We start from the raw sequence: 20978 nt of genomic DNA, 5'->3' as shown, positions 1-20978 counted from the left end.
ATATGGGGGGGGATGTGTATAATGTAATATAATGGTGTGTGTATTGGCTGTAATATGGGGGATGTACATAATGTAATATAATGGTGTGTGTATTGGCTGTAATATGGGGGATGTGTATAATGTAATATAATGGTGTGTGTATTGGCTGTAATATGAGGGGATGTGTATAATGTTATATAATGGTTTGTGTATTGGCTGTAATATGGGGGGATGTGTATAATGTAATATAATGGTGTGTGTATTGGCTGTAATATGGGGGGGATGTGTATAATGTAATATAATGGTGTGTGTATTGGCTGTAATATGGGGGGATGTGTATAATGTAATATAATGGTGTGTGTATTGGCTGTAATATGGGGGGGATGTGTATAATGTAATATAATGGTGTGTGTATTGGCTGTAATATGGGGGGATGTGTATAATGTAATATAATGGTGTGTGTATTGGCTGTAATATGGGGGATGTACATAATGTAATATAATGGTGTGTGTATTGGCTGTAATATGGGGGGGGGATGTGTATAATGTAATATAATGGTGTGTGTATTGGCTGTAATATGGGGGGAGGTGTATAATGTAATATAATGGTGTGTGTATTGGCTGTAATATGGGGGGGGATGTGTATAATGTAATATAATGGTGTGTGTATTGGCTGTAATATGGGGGGATGTGTATAATGTAATATAATGGTGTGTGTATTGGCTGTAATATGGGGGGGATGTGCATAATGTAATATAATGGTGTGTGTATTGGCTGTAATATGGGGGATGTGTATAATGTAATATAATGGTGTGTGTATTGGCTGTAATATAGGGGGTGTGCATAATGTAATATAATGGTGTGTGTATTGGCTGTAATATGGGGGGGATGTGTATAATGTAATATAATGGTGTGTGTATTGGCTGTAATATGGGGGATGTGTATAATGTAATATAATGGTGTGTGTATTGGCTGTAATATGGGGGGATGTGTATAATGTAATATAATGGTGTGTGTATTGGCTGTAATATGGGGGATGTGTATAATGTAATATAATGGTGTGTGTATTGGCTGTAATATGAGGGGATGTGTATAATGTTATATAATGGTTTGTGTATTGGCTGTAATATGGGGGGATGTGTATAATGTAATATAATGGTGTGTGTATTGGCTGTAATATGGGGGGATGTGTATAATGTAATATAATGGTGTGTGTATTGGCTGTAATATGGGGGATGTGTATAATGTAATATAATGGTGTGTGTATTGGCTGTAATATGAGGGGATGTGTATAATGTAATATAATGGTGTGTGTATTGGCTGTAATATGGGGGGATGTGCATCATGTAATATAATGGTGTGTGTATTGGCTGTAATATGGGGGATGTGCATAATGTAATATAATGGTGTGTGTATTGGATGTAATATGGGGGGGGGATGTGTATAATGTAATATAATGGTGTGTGTATTGGCTGTAATATGGGGGATGTGCATAATGTAATATAATGGTGTGTGTATTGGATGTAATATGGGGGGGATGTGTATAATGTAATATAATGGTGTGTGTGTATTGGCTGTAATATGGGGGGATGTGTATAATGTCATATAATGGTGTGTGTATTGTATGTAATATGGGGGGATGTGTATAATGTAATATAATGGTGCATGTACTTGCTGTAATATGGGGGATGTGTATAATGTAATATAATGGTGTGTGTATTGGCTGTAATATGGGGGGATGTGTATAATGTAATATAATGGTGCATGTACTTGCTGTAATATGGGGGATGTAATGTAATATAATGATGCATGTACTTGCAGTAATATGGGGGGGGGGCAGTGACGTGCGGTGAGGTCATTGCCTGGGGAGGCACTGACCTCACCGCACGTCACTGTCAGGGACTGTTCTGCACCCCCCCGCCGGTACATGCGCGCCCCACCTGCCCTCCCTCCACCTGGCGAACTCACCTGTCCTCTTCTCGGCGGTGACGGCGGCCGGTCCTCTCCACGGCGGTGACGGCGGGCGGTCCTCTCCACGGCGGTGAGTGTCAACGGCAGTCCGTCTACCAGCAGGCGCCGGACTCCCCGCTGCCCGCGCCCCGCGCTGCTGCATCCTCTCACGGGTCCTGCATGTGTGATTGGACAGCGGATCCAGCACTGGATCTGCTGGCCCAATCACATCTGCGGGCGTGCGTTTATACTGGTGCCCCTGTCATTGCGGCACCAGTATAAGTGACGCTTCCCCATTCATTTTCAATGGGCTTTTACAGCCCATTGCTGCACCCTGCCCCCCTGCCCACCCCACGCTGCCCGGAGTTTTAATGTAAACAGCGGGAGGAACCTGTCCCGCTGCCTCCCACCCTCACATGCAGCAGTGTAAGAGGGTGGGAGGCAGCCGGAGAGGGAGAAATTATGAAAATAATAAAAGAAGATATATAAATATCTTCTTTTTATTATTTTCATCATTATGACAGGGGAGGCTCTGCCTCCCCTGACTGCACGTCCCTGGGGGGGGGGGGGGTGTAATGTAATATAATGACGCATGTACTGGCAGTAATATATGGGTGTGTAATGTAATATACTGTAGTGGTGTGTGTACTTGGAGTAATATGGTGGGGGTGTAATGTAATATAGTGGTGTGTATACTTGCAGTAATATGGTGAGGGGTGTAATGTAATATAGTGGTGTGTGTACTTGCAGTAATATATGGGGGTGTAATGTAATATAGTGGTGTGTGTACTTGCAGTAATATATGGGTGTGTAATGTAATATAATGGTGCTTGTACTTGCAGTAATATATGGGTGTGTAATGTAATATAGTGGTGCGTGTACTGGCAGTAATATGGTGGGGGTGTAATGTAATATAGTGGTGCGTGTACTGGCAGTAATATGGTGGGGGTGTAATGTAATATAGTGGTGCGTGTACTTGCAGTAATATGGTGGGGGTGTAATGTAATATAATGGTGCGTGTACTTTCAGTAATATGGTGGGGGTGTAATGTAATATAGTGGTGCGTGTACTGGCAGTAATATGGTGGGGGTGTAATGTAATATAGTTGTGTGTGTACTTGCAGTAATATGGTGGGGGTGTAATGTAATATAGTGGTGTGTGTACTTGCAGTAATATGGGGGGTGTAAAGTAATATAGTGGTGTGTGTACTTGCAGTAATATGGTGGGGGTGTAATGTAATATAGTGGTGCGTGTACTTGCAGTAATATGGTGGGTGTGTAATGTAATATAATGGTGCGTGTACTGGCTGTAATATGGTGGGTGTGTAATGTAATATAGTGGTGCATGTACTTGCAGTAATATGGTGGGGGTGTAATGTAATATAATGGTGCATGTACTGGCTGTAAAATGGTGGGTGTGTAATGTAATATAATGGTGTGTGTACTTGCAGTACTATATGGGTGTGTAATGTAATATAGTGGTGTGTGTACTTGCAGTAATATATGGGGGTGTAATGTAATATAGTGGTGTGTGTACTTGCAGTAATATGGGGTTGTGTAATGTAATATAGTGGTGTGTGTACTGGCTGTAATATGGTGGGTGTGTAATGTAATATACAGTAGTGGTGTGTGTACTTGCAGTAATATGGGGGGGGGGGGGGGGTGTAATGTAATATAATGATGCATGTACTGGCAGTAATATATGGGTGTGTAATGTAATATACTGTAGTGGTGTGTGCACTTGCAGTAATATATGGGGGTGTAATGTAATATAGTGGTGTGTGTACTTGCAGTAATATGGTGAGGGGTGTAATGTAATATAGTGGTGTGTGTACTTGCAGTAATATATGGGGGTGTAATGTAATATAGTGGTTGTGTACTTGCAGTAATATAGGGGTGTGTAATGTAATATAGTGGTGTGTGTACTTGCAGTAATATATGGGTTTGTAATGTAATATAATGGTGCGTGTACTTGCACAAATATGGTGGGGGCGTAATGTAATATAATGGTGCGTGTACTTGCACAAATATGGTGGGGGCGTAATGTAATATAGTGGTGCGTGTACTTGCAGTAATATGGTGGGGGCGTAATGTAATATAATGGTGCATATACTTGCAGTAATATATGGGTGTGTAATGTAATATAGTGGTGCGTGTACTGGCAGTAATATGGTGGGGGTGTAATGTAATATAGTGGTGCGTGTACTTGCAGTAATATGGTGGGGGTGTAATGTAATATAATGGTGCGTGTACTTGCAGTAATATGGTGGAGGTGTAATGTAATATAGTGGTGCGTGTACTGGCAGTATTATGGTGGGGTGTAATGTAATATAGTGGTTTGTGTACTTGCAGTAATATGGGGGGTGTAATGTAATATAGTGGTGCGTGTACTTGCAGTAATATGGTGGGGGTGTAATGTAATATAGTGGTGCATGTACTTGCAGTAATATGGTGGGTGTGTAATGTAATATAATGGTGCGTGTACTGGCTGTAATATGGTGGGTGTGTAATGTAATATAGTGGTGCGTGTACTTGCAGTAATATGGTGGGGGTGTAATGTAATATAGTGGTGTGTGTACCTGCAGTAATATGGGGGGTGTAATGTAATATAGTGGTTTGTGTACTTGCAGTAATATGGTGGGGGTGTAATGTAATATAGTGGTGTGTGTACTGGCAGTAATATATGGGTTTGTAATGTAATATAGTGGTTTGTGTACTTGCAGTAATATGGGGGGTGTAATGTAATATAGTGGTGTGTGTACTTGCAGAAATATGGGGGGGTGTAATGTAATATAGTGGTGTGTGTACTTGCAGTAATATGGCAGGGGTGTAATGTAATATAGTGGTGTGTGTACTTGCAGTAATATGGGGGGGTGTAATGTAATATAGTGGTGTGTGTACTTGCAGTAATATGGGGGGGTGTAATGTAATATAGTGGTGTGTGTACTTGCAGTAATATGGGGGGGTGTAATGTAATATAGTGGTGTGTGTACTTGCAGAAATATGGGGGGTGCAATGTAATATAGTGGTGTGTGTACTTGCAGTAATATGGCAGGGGTGTAATGTAATATAGTGGTGTGTGTACTTGCAGTAATATGGGGGGGTGTAATGTAATATAGTGGTGTGTGTACTTGCAGTAATATGGGGGGGTGTAATGTAATATAGTGGTGTGTGTACTTGCAGTAATATGGTGGTGGTGTAATGTAATATAGTGGTGTGTGTACTTGCAGTAATATGGTGGGGGTGTAATGTAATATAGTGGTGTGTGTACTTGCAGTAATATGGTGGGGGTGTAATGTAATATAGTGGTGCGTGTGCTAGCTGTAATATGGGGGGGGGGGGGGGGGGGTGTAAGACAGTGTAAGGAAGTGTTACAGGCAGCAACATCTGGCCCAGAGTGTTCCAGAGTTTTCTTCTGCCACTGCAGGACAACCCTTCCTGGCAATCAGTAATAGGTGGCGTTAGATGCGCCCCTGGGCGGAGCACACCACGCCCTCTCAGCCTTGTGGTGCATTCTACTAGCAGCTAAAATCTCCCTGCAAATCATTTTCAAAAGTAGGCAAGAGTGCTGCACGCAGGGAATGCTGAAATATAAATGATTAGGATTAGAGCCATGTCTCTATAAGGCATGACTGACGTTGTGTCTGTGCTTTTGCTCTGCAATAGTCCCTGACACTAAGCTGATAATGAATTCAGCGAATAGAGAGTCAGCGTCACTTTCCAGTGACACCACATGTGTTAGGTCTTGTTGCCTGTGACAGTCCCACTTGGGGCTTACTGAGATATCTCCCTCCTTCCCTGACATCTGTTCCAGGCACGGCCTCCCATATTGTGCTGTTGCAGGTACCCTCACCCTGTTCTGTGTTGTGTCAGGTGACGGGTCGAGAAAGAAGAAACCAAATGTGATAACAGGAATGTGTCCTCTTGTTACTTCTAACACCAAAAAACATATTCTGCTATTTATAAATGTGATGGGAGGAAGATGATCTGCGCTGTAAATCACCCAGGCTAGTGAAATGCACCAATGTATCCCAGGGAATACCCATACCAGGGTGAGATTTAATAGGATGAGAGATTCAGAAATCTGTGGCAATCATTTACACTGCAAGATCAGTTTGATTTTGAAGTGTAAATGATTGTTGCTTTACAAAAAACAGGGGTTTTCTCACTAAATCTCTCACTTTCTGAATCTCTCATCCTATAAAATGTCACCCCCAGTTTTTAATAATCTGTTTTCTAAAGCATATTTTACTAAGTTGTATACGGCAGAAACAGATACAGGCTCTCTCCTACCTCATTACCCCATCTATACAGTCCCCACATATCCTCCATACGCTATCCTACCCCATTACCCCCTCTATACAGTCCTCACATATCCTCCATACGCTATCCTACCCCATTACCCCCTCTATACACTCCTCACATATCCTCCATACGCTATCCTACCCCATTACCCCCTCTATACACTCCTCACATATCCACCATACGCTATCCTACCCCATTACCCCCTCTATACAGTCCCCACATAGCCTCCATATGCTATCCTACCCCATTACCCCCTCTATACAGTCCTCACATATCCTCCATACGCTATCCTACCCCATTACCCCCTCTATACAGTCCTCACATATCCTCCATAAGCTATCCTACCCCATTACCCCCTCTATACAGTCCCCACATAGCCTCCATACGCTATCCTACCCTATTACCCCCTCTATACAGTCCTAACATATAGTCCATACGCTATCCTACACCATTACCCCCCTCTATACAGTCCTCACATATCCTCCATACGCTATCCTACCCCATTACCCCCTCTATACAGTCCCCACATAGCCTCCATACGCTATCCTACCCTATTACCCCCTCTATACAGTCCACACATATCCTCCATACGCTATCCTACAGCATTACCCCCCTCTATACAGTCCTCACATATCCTCCATATGCTATCCTACCCCATTACCCCCTCTATACAGTCCCCACATAGCCTCCATACGCTATCCTACCCCATTAACCTCTCTATACAGTCCTCACATATCCTCCATACGCTATCCTACCCCATTACCCCCTCTATACAGTCCCCACATATCCTCCATACACTATCCTACCCCATTACCCCCTCTATACAGTCCCCACATATCCTCCATACACTATCCTACCCCATTACTCCCTCTATACAGTCCCCACATAGCCTCCATATGCTATCCTACCCCATTACCCCTTCTATACAGTCCTCACATATCCTCCATACGTTATCCTACCCCATTACACCCTCTATACAGTCCTCACATATCCTCCATACGCTATCCTACCCCATTACCCCCCTCTATACAGTCCCACATATCCTCCATACGCTATACTACCCCATTACCCACTCTATACAGTCACACATATCCTCCATACGCTATCCTACCGCATTACACCCCTCTATACACTTTCCAACCCCATTACCCCCCTCTATACAGTCCCCACATATCCCCCATACGCTATCCTACCCCATTACCCCCTCTATACAGTCCCCACATATCCTCCATACGCTATCCTACCACATTACCCTCTCTATACAGTCCTCACATATCCTCCATACGCTATCCTACCCCATTGCCCCCCTCTATACAGTCCTCACATATCCTCCATACGCTATCCTACCCCATTACCCCCTCTATACAGTCCCCACATATCCTCCATACGCTATCCTACCCCATTACCCCCTCTATACAGTCCTCACATATCCTCCATACGCTATCCTACCCCATTACCCCCTCTATACAGTCCCCACATGTCCTCCATACGCTATCCTACCCCATTACCCCCTCTATACAGTCCTCACATATCCTCCATACGCTATCCTACCCCATTACCACCTCTATACAGTCCCCACATATCCTCCATACACTATCCTCCCCCATTACCCCCTCTATACAGTCCCCACATAGCCTCCATACGCTCTCCTACCCCATTACCCCTTCTATACAGTCCTCACATATCCTCCATACGTTATCCTACCCCATTACCCCCTCTACAGTCCCACACATATCCTCCATACGCTATTCTACCCCATTACCCCCCTCTATACAGTCCCACATATCCTCCATATGCTATACTACCCCATTACCCACTCTATACAGTCCCACACATATCCTCCATACGCTATCCTACCCCTTTACCCCCTCTATACAGTCCTCACATATCCTCCATATGCTATCCTACCCCATTACCCCCTCTATACAGTCCTCACATATCCTCCATACGCTATCCCACCCCATTACCCCCCTCTATACAGTCCCACATATCCTCCATACGCTATCCTACCCCATTACCCCCCTCTATACAGTCCTCACATATCCTCCATACGCTATCCTACCCCATTACCCCCTCTATACAGTCCTCACATATCCTCCATACGCTATCCTACCCCATTACCCCCCTCTATACAGTCCCCACATATCCTCCATACGCTATCCTACCCCATTACCCCCTCTATACAGTCCTCACATATCCTCCATACGCTATCCTACCCCATTACCTCCTCTATTCAGTCCTCTCATATCCTCCATACGCTATCCTACCCCATTACCCCCCTCTATACAGTCCCACACATATCCGACCCCATTACCCCTCTATACAGTCCTCACATATCCTCCATACGCTATCCTACCCCATTACCCCCCTCTATACAGTCCTCACATATCCTCCATACGCTATCCTACACCATTACCCCCTCTATACAGTCCCCACATATCCTCCATACGCTATCCTACCCCATTACCCCCTCTATACAGTCCTCACATATCCTCCATGCGCTATCCTACCCCATTACCCCCGTCTATACAGTCCCACATATCCTCCATACGCAGGGCCGGTGCAAGGCACCGGAGCGCCCCAGGCGAGTCAGGTTGGGGGCCCCCCGGTGCCGGGGGAGGGGGGGGTACCTGTCCTGCGGTGCTGTGTATTTAAAGCTGGCGGCGGCGGCAGAGAGGGATCCCTGCAGTCAACGAGGGCTATGCGGAAGCGCTTCAGTTGTGAAAACACTGGCCACACGGCGCACGCTGATTGGCTGAATCTCAGCCAATCAGCGTGCGGACAGTGTTTTCACAACAGAAGCGCTTCCGCATAGCCCGGCGGATAGCGCTCGTTATTTCTTATTGACTGCAGGGACCCCCCGCTGCCGCCGCCAGCTTGAAATACACAGCGATGCAGGACAGGTACCCCCGCAGCACGGGGGGCAAAATGCCGCCCTCCAGTGGTCGGTGCCCTAGGCAAATGCCTAGATTTTCCTAGTGGTGGTGCCGGCCCTGTCCATACGCTATCCTACCCCATTACCCCCCTCTATACAGTCCTCACATATCCTTCATATGCTATCCTACCCCATTACCCCCTCTATACAGTCCCACATATCCTTCACATGCTATCATACCCCATTACCCCCTCTATACAGTCCCACATATCCTTCATACGCTATCCTACCTCATTACCCCCCTCTATACAGTCCCACATATCCTTCATATGCTATCCTACCCCCCCTCTATACAGCCCCCACATATCCTCCATACGCTATCCTACCCCCCCTCTATACAGCCCTCACATATCCTCCATACGCTATCCTACCCCATTACCCCCTCTATACAGTCCCACACATATCCTCCATACACTATCCTACCCCATTACCCTGTCTATACAGTCCCACACATATCCTCCATACACTATCCTACCTCATTACCCCGTCTATACAGTCCCACACATATCCTCCATACATTATCCTACCCCATTACCCCGTCTATACATACCCTCCATTATGATCCCGATGTTTTATTTATGGTACTTAGGTCCTTGTTCAGATCTGATTGAACTTTAAATTTGTTTGGAAAATGGGCAAAACCATGTGCACTGCAGGTGGGGCAGATGTAACATGTGCAGGGAGAGTTAAATTTGGGTGGGGTGTGCTGAAACTGAAATCTAAATTGCAGTGTAAAAATAAAGCAGCCAGTATTTACCCTTCACAGAAACAAAATAACTCACACAAATCTAACTCTCTCTGCACATGTTACATCTGCCTCACCTGCAGTGCATATTGTTTTGCCCATTTTCCAAACAAATTTGTACTGCGATCAGATCTGAATAAGGCCATAACGCTTTGTCTTACCTGTCCCAGACATTTCCGAAGGGCCGCTTCTTGCGTAAGGTCAGCCATTCTAAATTTAATAAAATAAATGAATGAATAAAATACATAAAAAGCAATCCAGTTACCATTGTCACGTACATACAGTATCTGAGCGCCTGGTAATAAAGAAGTATAACACAATCAATATCTGGTGAAAATGTCACATCTCCCAGCACAGCACACACGTTACATACACGCAGCTCGGTAAGTGTGTAGTAAATAGTAAGAAGCCTTTATCCAGAACACGATCAGGGCTGATTCTGAGGTGTGAGCAAAACAGAACAATCCTGGATAATCTGTTCGGCATCGCAAGGGGGCACAGGTGTGATATGATGGGCAGGTAGAACGTGATGGGTGGGTATTGGGGGTGACTGACTCTGGTCGGTTTGCAAACGCAAACTCCTCCTTTAATGGATAAAACCCTGCTGCACTGCAGGAGGGGCAGACGTAACATGTGCAGAGAGAGATTTGGGCGAGTTATCTTGTTTCTGTGCAGGGTACATACTGGCTGCTTTATATTTACACTGCAATATAGATATCAGTTTGAACAGACCCCACCAAAATGTATCTCTCTCTGTACCTGTTACATCTGCCCCACCTGGAGTGCAGCATGGTTTTGTCCATTAAAGAAGGAGTTTGCTTTTGCAAACCAACCAGAATAATCCCCAGTTTGTGATGGGCGGGTGTTATGTGATGGGCGGGTGTTATGTGATGGGCGGGTGTTATGTGACCGGCGGGTGTTATGTGACGGGCGGGTGTTATGTGACGGGCGGGTGTTATGTGACGGGCGGGTGTTATGTGATGGGCGGGTGTTATGTGACCGGCGGGTGTTATGTGACCGGCGGGTGGTATGTGACGGGCGGGTGGTATGTGACGGGCGGGTGGTATGTGACGGGCGGGTGGTATGTGACGGGCGGGTGTTATGTGACCGGCGGTATGACAAGTATCACATAGATGAGGTAAAAGTACAGACACTTCTTTTTTCACAGCAGTCAGCACAATCACATGGAAATCATAAAGCAGGGTACAATCTCCTGACAAAAGTCACACTACACACTACATTGGCCCCTAGCGTAGCCCACACTCCCAGCCAGTGGCGTAACTACATTTTGGGCGCCCCCCCGCCGTTAAAGGGAGGGCGCCCAGCCACTCACCCGCCCCTCCGCCCGCCACACCAACCCCCGCAGTCTAGATATTCAGATCCGATATATCTGTGGGTACCTGGGGGAGCGGCAGGCGAGGACCGCAGGCGGCGCAGATGGAGACCGGGGGCGCGGCGGGAGAATAGGAAGAAATCCTATTCAAAAGACCGGAGCTCTCAGCCAATCAGCGGCCGCCCGGTCTTTTGAATAAGATTTCTTTATATTCTCCCGCCGCACCCCCGGTCTCCATCTGCGCCGCCTGCCGCTCCCCCAGGTAGCCGTCAATGCAGGTGGGGGGGACGCTGCGAGGCGGCTGGGGGGACGGACGCTGCGGGAGACACAGAGGCGGCAATTACTTACAGCTGAGCCGGGCAGGGGGAGCCGGGAGCTGTCACTGTCAGTACGGAAGAAAAAAAAAAAGCCCATACAATGAATCGGCAGCCTGTGATTGGCTGAGCGCTCTCTCAGCCAGTCAGCAATTGGCTGAGAGAGCGCTCAGCAGCCAATCACAGGCTGCCCATTCATTGTATGGGCTTTTTTTTTCTTCAGTACAGACAGCTCCCGGCTCCCCCTGCCCGGCTCAGCTGTAAGTAATTGCCGCCTCTGTGTCCCCCGCAGCTTCCGTCCCCCGCAGCGTCCCTCCCCCCAGCCGCCTGAATGCCCCCCTGCCCCCTGCACATTGCAGCTAACGTAACTATAGCACTGCAGCCCCCGGCGCCCGCACATGCATAGCGCCCCCCCACGGTCGCGGGGGGCTGCGGTGCTATAGTTACGCCCCTGCTCCCAGCCTATCGCCAGCAGCTAGTCCACCATCAGGAGCATTGGACTTGTCCACAGAAACCATTTAAAAAAGGCAACTCCCAGGTGCCAGCAATTACCCCCCTACTGCAGCCGACTCCTGGGCTGCAACTAAAACCTGTAATTAACTGCTGTAATGTGCGTAACCCTGGCGGGTATTACATGATGGGCGGGCATTGTGTGATGGGCAGCTATCATGTGATGGGCGGGCATTGTGTGATGGTATGTGATAGGCGGGTAATGTGTGATGGACAGGTATTATGTGATGTGTGGGCATTGTGTGATAGGGGGTTATTGTGTGATGGGCAGCTATCATGTGATGGGCGGGCATTGTGTGATGGTATGTGATAGGTGATTATTGTGTGATAGGTGGGTAATGTGTGATGGGCAGGTATTATATGAAGGGCGGGCATTGTTTGATAGGCGGGTAATGTGTGGTGGACAGCTATCATGTGATGGGCGGGCATTGAGTGGTGGTATGTGATAGGTGGGTAATGTGTGATGGACAGGTATTATGTGATGTGTGGGCATTGTGTGATAGGGGGTTATTGTGTGATGGGCAGCTATCATGTGATGGGCGGGCATTGTGTGATGGTATGTGATAGGTGATTATTGTGTGATGGGCGGGCATTGTGTGATGGTATGTGATAGGCGGGTAATGTGTGATGGACAGGTATTATATGATGGGCGGGCATTGTGTGATTGTATGTGATAGGTGGGTAATGTGTGATGGACAGGTATTATATGATGGGTGGGCATTGTGTGATGGTATGGGATAGGTGGGTAATGTGTGATGGACAGGTATTATATGATGGGCGGGCATTGTGTGATTGTATGTGATAGGTGGGTAATGTGTGATGGACAGGTATTATATGATGGGCGGGCATTGTGTGATTGTATGTGATAGGTGGGTAATGTGTGATGGTATGTGGTAGGGGGTTATTGTGTGATGGACAGGTATTATGTGATGGGCGGGCATTGTGTGATAGTATGTGATTGGGAAGACTACTCCTAGCCACTACGGTAAGGGACGTCACTTCCAAACTAGAGTCAGGGACATCTGGTCTGTAGGGCCTTACTGTTTCTATGGTCGGTACCGGCCTGGGAGTTGTAGGCCGGGGACAGCCTCTGGTCGCCCCTTCCTTCACTGGTCTGGGCCTACCCCTGTCTCCTCCCACACTATCCTCCAGGCACTGCACCTCTGTCACTTCTCCCAGGCACCCATTTGCACTAACTGTCAGACCTGACCTCCTGTTCTCCTCAAAGGACCTACATCTTGGGGAACCCACCCTGTCTGGTGTATCCCCTTCTACCTTCCTGACTATCCTGGGCCTGAACCCTTCCTGCCCAGGCACACTCCCTACCCTTACCCCATCAAGGCCGCTGCGAGCTTGGCACCATATGCCGGTCAGGGATGAGTCAGAGAGTGGAGCCTCCCTAACCCCCGGCCAGTGCCCCTCACTTTCTCCTAAAGGGGGACACTCTCTAGGTTGGGATGTCTAGGGTCATTCTGGTTGGGGTCAGTCATGGACAGGTCAGTGTGGTCACTCATACTCACCGCTTGAGTTGGCAAAACACTAGGAACAGGAGCATCGTTGGGCACCCTCACAGGATACAACAAGCTGGCACACACATCCTCTGCGTTGCTAGGGGATGTAGGCACACCAGAGGCAAAAGGCATGCTGTGGAGATGCGCTGATCTAGCCGCTGTGGTCTTTGACTCTGGGCTGGTTGATGCTGTGCTGGTATTTGTGTGGCCACGGTGGTCTGTTCCTCTGGGCTGGGCTGTGCTGGCGTTGATGGTAACGACTGTAGTCTGGCAGCTTGACTCCAGGCGATGGCGTTAGCAAACGTGGTAACGATTCCACCACCAAGATCATTCCCCAGGACTACATCTGTTGCAGCAGGATCAATCAGTCTGGGGCTCACCACAGTGATTGAGGCCCCATAGTCTCTCAGCCTTTCTCTCTGCAGGGGCCCCACTTGGACCGCCTGCAGGTGCCGCCACATATTCCGTAGAGGCCGTTTGGCCATGCAGGTGACTCTATCAGCAGAGTCTGCCTGCTTCCCACCACACTCCATCAGACTGACTGGAGGGGGTAGAGTCTCTGTGGGCTCATCTCCATGGGTTAAGCAAGCAAGCCAGGCTCCAGCACTCGGATTTGTAGCGCAAAGCTGGGGTGCCGGTAGTGTGGGACAGTTCATCCTCAGATTTTTCCACAGCTGTAGCACTTCTTGACCAGTCGGGGCTCCGATGATCCCTGATTACTTGTAGGGACGCTGCGGGGGCGATTGCTGGCCACCCGGGTTGGAAGGTGCTTGCTTTGCGGGGTGATGAGCTGAAGAGGGGTGTCTCCCTGGTGGTACAGTCCTTTGTAGTGGGCTGCTACTTGGGCGTTTCAGCCCCTGTGACCGAATTGTCATATATTTGTCCGCTAGCTTTGCAGCCATCTTTACGCTGAGTGGCTCCCGATCTAGCACCCACTCCTTCACTTCCTGGGCACACTCCTCGATATGCATCTCCATGCAGGGTGGGCACAAGGTGTCTTACCCACTCCTGTTTGGGCAAATCATGGAGTTTACAAGTCCTCTCAAAAACTTGCAAACTTGCAAATGTCCATCAATGTCCCCATCGCTGTCGGCAAACTTGCCAAACTGAATCCGTCCCGCTCAGGGGGTAGCAGCTGACAATGGCCCTCGGGGTACCACGGCCTGTGGTGCCCGCTCATTGCACCACATCCGAATGATGAGTATGCTTTCTTGTTTCGTTGCCCTTTCCCCTTGTTCCGCTAGCCGATCCGCTAGGCTATCCGTCCCGGCCACCCTGGGATGCACGGATCCTGGCCCTGCTATGATGGGGAAACGTGGCTGCTGCTAGAGGGGGCGGGGCTTGTGAGTCTCACTGGGTCCAGGTGAAGGTCCTCTGTGTGGCTGTCCTCTTGGACACGGTCATCATCAGCGTGTTGCACCTCCTCCCAATACGACTCCTCCAAGCGCATGAGCGCCATCCTCATTACGTTTGCAGTTGCTTGGAAAGGGATATCCACACCCTTTTCCCGACACACGATCTCCAGGTCGTTCTTTGACATTCCGCTGAAGCAGTGGGCGGGGACATCGCTGCCACCACCGTACTCCTCCTACCTGGTGTCTGGAACCACGGATACTGACTCAAACGCTGGCACCTAAGTACTACCTGCAGGCGTCGATTGGTTCACCCCTGATCATGGACCCGACCTCTACTTCGGTAGCTGGCAGAGCGGAAACTTGGAGACGCTGGGTGCTATACCCAGAACAGCCAGAGAACGGAATTATTGCAGTAATTCTGTTGGTCGCAAGATGAAAGCAATCGTCTTGGGCAATAGATGGTTTATTTGCTCAAAGTAGAAGCTCTTAAAAGAGCCCTCTCCTAGATCTCTCTAGGAGGCACAGCATACAGTTAATGTTACAGCATTCAGATCAGGTAGATTGTACAACTTCCAGGGCTCACAGGCTACTCCAATACACATTACCACAGGGGGTAAGCCCACCCTGTGGCCTTCAGCCAATCAACTTAAGTGCATGAGACGTGCATGCACTGGGCACATGCACGGTCAGCATTGACTCCTATGGACAGAGGGGAGTAGTTACTCCTCTGAGCCACAGCCCACCTGGGGGGACCAGGTACCACCCAGGTGCCGGTCTATCTGGCCAGGGGGAAGGTTTTCCTCCCAAACATACTTCCGGTATCTAGCCAGGGGACTAGCTGAACATCTCTGGCCCAGACGTGAGCTCCAGAGATGGGCAGCCCTGATCCCCTGCCCAGGTCTCTTGCCTGCCGACGGAGAGCCCCATGGAGCTCCAAGGAACCACTTAGCTTGTTGGAAAGCTGAGGTCCCCTGCTACCATCCCTGCAGCTCCAAGCCTGGAGGCTGTCTGGGAAAGCATTCCGTTTTTGGGTTACAGTTGGAGGGGGAACCCAGCAGCCCACACCGGACACTGGATTCCCCATGGACCCAACAGTACAGTAAGTGCATTTTACATTCACAATACATTTAAATACATTGTACACTTTATACATTGTTTAAAGCCTGTGTAAAACCAGGCTTCATTCCCCGGCAACACTGCAGCATGGGACATGTAGTCCCAGCTCAGTGCCTGCACATATAACTTACAAGATACGGTACTTATGTACTAACTGGGCTGCCGATTTTGAAATCGGGTCCATCGCATCGCATCCGACCATATCGCATGCGATGCGATGCACCCGATTTTTCCATAGGATTCAATGTTAAAATGGACTGAGTCCATTTTAACATGGAATTCAATGGGAAAAGGGGTCCTTTTCATACCCCTACTATCCAAGTGGGCATGGAGTTGGATATAAACCTGTGGCGAGCGTAGCGAGCCACCGAGCCCCGCGAGGGGACACAGAGTACCGTTCGCTCGCCACGCTTCGGGCTCGGTGGCTCGCTACGCCCGCCACAGGTTTATATCCAACTCCATGCCCACTTGGATAGTAGGGGTATGAAAAGGACCCCTTTTTCCCATTGAATTCCATGTTAAAATGGACTCAGTCCATTTTAACATTGAATCCTATGGAAAAATCGGGTCATCGCATCGCATGCGATATGGTCGTATGCGATGCGATGCGATATCGCATCGCATCTGATTGTATGCCTTAAGTTAAGGCATACAATCAAAAAATCGGCAGCCCAGATAATACATAAGTACCCAAGATACTTGTTTTCACACTGTGACCAGCGCTCAGCGCTGGGCTCCCTTAACCCTGTAGTCCAGGAAAGCCATCCTGGCTGCAGGGCTCCTTCCCTTGTGCTGGGAGCTGGCTACCCCAGGCTCCCAGCCTGCTGGCAGCGTGCACACAGTCTCCTTCCCCTAGAGAGCTTATTAACTGCATGTGCCAAACTACTCACTCATCAAAAATAATGGACTGCCAATCATTATACTAAGCTGGGATCAATTTCAAGGAGGCTTTATAATTTCCTTTGCTTGCCTACTAAACATGATTAACCCACTAATTAACAAGCTTGTGCAGTATGTCTGAAAATTACTAATTTTGACTAACGTGTCATTAAGTTTTAATTGTATACTTACCGGCCGGTGATTTGTGTATGTTTTTTACATATATATTTTTTAAATATAATAAATATTAATTATTATTCCAATCTGAGTTAGCGCTGTCCTTGGATCCTTTCTGTGTCCTTCCCCCAGTGCCTGGGGTTCCTGCGGCACAGCCGCTTCCCCCTAGCCCCAGTGTGCCATGGGTTAAACATTTATGCCGCCCGCCGCAGCCTCTGTCCTGGGCTGCGGCGCACCCACACCCTGCTGGTGGCCCCATCTATTTCCCTGGTGCCCGGGGTAGCGCGGTGCAGTCACCGCACGCTGCCCCCTGGCACGCCAGGGGTTAGCCCCAGTGCCTCACTGCAGCCTGCGGAGCTGATCCGGGCTGCTGCGCTCCCATGCCCTCCTGCTTCTCCCCTGGGGCCCGGGGCAGCGCGGCAGTCGCTCCCTGCCTCCAGCGCGCCAGGGGCTAACGGCTGTGCTTCGCCGCAGCCGCCGGAGCTGACCCTCCAACCAATGGAGGGACTGACAGAGCGGATCAGCAGACGATGAACGTCCAGCCAGGAAGATCAGCCTAGCAGCAGCATTTAAAATGGATTGTAGTGGTGAGAGTCTTTTCTTAGGAAGACCGGTAAGGAGGCCATTGCAATAATCAATGTGTGATATAATGAGTGCATGGATAAGAGGTTTTGCAGTGTCTTGTGTAAGGTACGGACACATTTTGTATATGTTTTTTAGATGCATGTAACATGATTTAGAGACAGATTGAATGTGATGTGAATGAAGGACCGTTCAGAGTCGAGGATGACCCCTAGGCAGCGAGATTGTGGCGTAGGATTAATTGGAGTGATGGAGATATCAGGTTGGTAACTGCACTTGGCTGGTGGGAATATAATTAATTCTGTTTTGGAAATGTTGAGTTTGAGGTGGCGAGATGACATCCAAGATGAGACAGCAGAAAGACGCTCAGAGACATGGAGCAATACTGATGGTGACAATTCCAGGGAGGAAAGATAGATTTGAGTATTATCAGCATACAGATGATACTGAAATCCAAAAGAGTTGATTCGTTTCCCAAGTGAGGAGGTATAGATGGAGAAAAGCAGAGGACCTAAGACTGAGCTTTGTGGTACTCCAACGGACAGAGGTAGTGAGGAGGAGGTAGAATCAGAGAAGCATACACTGAAAGAGCGATTAGATAGGTAGGAAGAGAACCAAGAAAGGGCTTTGTTCTGAAGACCTATGGATTGTAGTGTTTGTATGAGAAGAGAGTGGTCAACAGTGTCAAACGCATCAGAAAGATCAAGAAGAATAAGTAGTGAGAAATGGCCTTTAGTCTTAGCAGTTACCAGATCATTCACCACTTTAGTCAGTGCTGTCTCAGTGGAGTGTTGGGAACAAAAGCCTGACTGAAGTGGGTCCAATAAGTTGTAGAGGTTAAGAAAGTGTGTGAGGCGAGTGTAGGAAAGTCTCTCAAGTAGCTTGGAGAGGCATGAGAGCTGAGAGATTCATGCCCCACATCGCCGAATGGCCTCGCAGAAGCGTTTCGAGTATAGGCCCCCTTTCGCTAGGCCACGCCCCAATATTTTCAGGTCCTTCAAAGTTATGGGTTATGCCGTTGTAATGACAGCGGAGAATCACGCTGTCATTGTGCTATTGAAGCACTCAGCCCTGATTCAGTTGAAATTAAATTATGCTATAAAGGATCACACATTGGTCCATTGTGAGAGCAAGTAAACTAATGAATGGATTTTATTTATATACTCTTAATTTGATCTCGGTTGCAGTGGTTATACATGTGTTGTTTTTCTTCATTTACGTTGTTTGATTTCTACCAAATCTTACAGACCACTTTTAGCGAGTATCCAAGCATGTGCATATGACACAATCTTCTCTAGCCACATTATTGGTGCAAATCAACCAAGACTAGCGCCAAATAAACTATTTCCAGGGAAGCTCCGGGAAAAGGGATGTGTTAAAATCCTAATAGGCCTCTTTATTCCTTCCCCTTAATTGCTTCTCCAGGTGCAACTCCATTCTGTCAAATGCCTGGAATACGAAACATCATACAGTAGTTTTCTGCAGTCCCGTTGTGCCTGCCCCCATTAGAAATGTCCTTTCCAAAATCAGGGGCAAAACACAGGATTTGAAAGATGGAGCTTCCAGATATGAAGTTTGGTGAATTGGACAGCATTTTTCAGTGTTTAGTTCTGAACCTTCCTATCAATAAGGCCTAGTGCCAGATGACCTGCTGATGAGCCTGTATAATATATATATATTAGCGTGTAGTGGGGATGGCGGCACTCGCAAAAAAACCCAAACACACAGCCATGCGCAATTCACCAACATTTCTTGGCTTGTGTCGCCACTTTATCAAGGTGCCAAAAGAACAAAGTACAGTACATGTGCACTTACCTAAATAGCACCTGTCCGTGAGGCGCGGCGTCCCGGTCCGTAGCATCTGATGATGATGTCGCACCTATCCGGTGGCGCAGTGGATCACAGAGGGGACCTCCGGCACGTGATCTAAAGGACAAACAGAGCAATAAAGTTGTTATAATAAAAAAAAATCACAACAACAGCATCATATAAACAGACAAAAAGAAAGACTTAGAAAAGAATATAAGGGCATAACAATATAATAAACATGAGAGCACTGTATAAAAATGCTATTTAGGCGGAAACATGTAACAATAGCATGTAGCAGCAATTAAATAAACCATGCTTTAATAAAAGCCTTGTGTTATAAAAAAACAAGCTAACCCTAAATTCTCATTTATTCTGCGGGGTGCCAATGTATCAAGGATATATATCCATCGGCACTCCGCTTGTAGCAACACCAAGGACCTATCCCCACCACGGCTAAGTGTTGGTACATGATCTATTATTCTATATCTGAGAGAGGTCAGAGAATGTCTGGCCTCTACAAAGTGCTTGCTAACAGGGTGTTCTCCATGACCAGATGCAAGGGCAATTTTGATATTAGATCTATGGTTAGATACTCTCTCCTTGAATGCCCTGTCGGTTTTGCCGACATAATGTCGGCCGCAGGGACAACTCAGGAGGTAAATGACAAACTTGGAATGACAACTGACCCAATGTTTTATTTTAAACTTTTTTCCAGAGTAATGGGCACCATACATCAGCAATCACAATTTATGGATTTCCAGATACAGGGATTTTTTGGCCAGATAAATGGATTTTACAATCTATCTGACTTGCCCACACATTACAGATTTATTTCAGTGATCGGCAGATTTTTCCATCTAAAGATTGCATCTTCATATCTGGAAATTGCCCAATCGATTGTCATTTCAGCTGTTCATAATGTAAATAGATGAAGAAGATGAATTGGGAATGCCCACACATATAAAAAAAGATCCGCAGATAATACCAGATTATTAAGCATGTTTAAAAATCTGATTAAGCAATCAATTGGCGATTTTGATTGGGATTGCCAAAAGGGGGAGCCCACACATCTAAAATTAATTGTGGCAATCATCTCCATATCTGAAAATTGTCACAATTAACTGCTGATGTATGGGGCCCTTAAGGGTGATAGAATGTGTCGCCAGCCACCATGTAGCTGAATGTGGTGCAGCCACAGCAGCGGAAACATCCTGGTTTTGGAGTTCCCAGAAATGTTGACACATTGGTAGAAGAATAAGCAATGTTGTTTTTAACCAAATGATCTTTAAGGTTTTTACCTCGTTTGTATAAACACATTATGGATTGATTTTTAAGTCCCAGTAGGGCAGGATCACTGTTGATTATGGAAGTATTGTTTGTTATACTGCGCTTCCCTTAAGTGATATGGTGCAGCGCTGCTTTTAACTCAGGTGTGTCCCGTACCCCCTGTTGGTTATATATGGAAAGAAAAGAGGATGGC

General features: G+C 47.4%; 1 protein-coding gene across 5 annotated transcripts in view; it reads right to left on the bottom strand.

Annotated features, from left to right (window-relative positions):
* CDK15 (cyclin dependent kinase 15) overlaps window positions 1-20978 on the bottom strand; it is a 185744-nt gene that overhangs the window by 20233 nt on the left and 144533 nt on the right. For 3 of the 5 annotated variants that reach the window (XM_083154091.1, XM_083154090.1, XM_083154089.1), the window contains one exon: window positions 10074-10122. The exons of 1 other annotated variant lie outside the window; for it this stretch is intronic. In XM_083154091.1, coding sequence (XP_083010217.1) covers window positions 10074-10122 — 49 coding nt within the window. Of the gene's footprint in view, window positions 1-10073; window positions 10123-19504; window positions 19616-20978 lie in introns of all 5 variants that reach the window. One more of the 5 variants, XR_014450834.1, reaches the window with a different exon arrangement.

The sequence above is a fragment of the Crinia signifera genome, chromosome 7, assembly GCF_055691185.1.
Source record: "Crinia signifera chromosome 7, ASM5569118v1, whole genome shotgun sequence".
Classification (NCBI taxonomy): Eukaryota; Metazoa; Chordata; class Amphibia; order Anura; family Myobatrachidae; genus Crinia; species Crinia signifera.
Note: the sequence above shows the minus strand (reverse complement) of the source record. Positions and strands in the feature narration are given on the sequence as shown.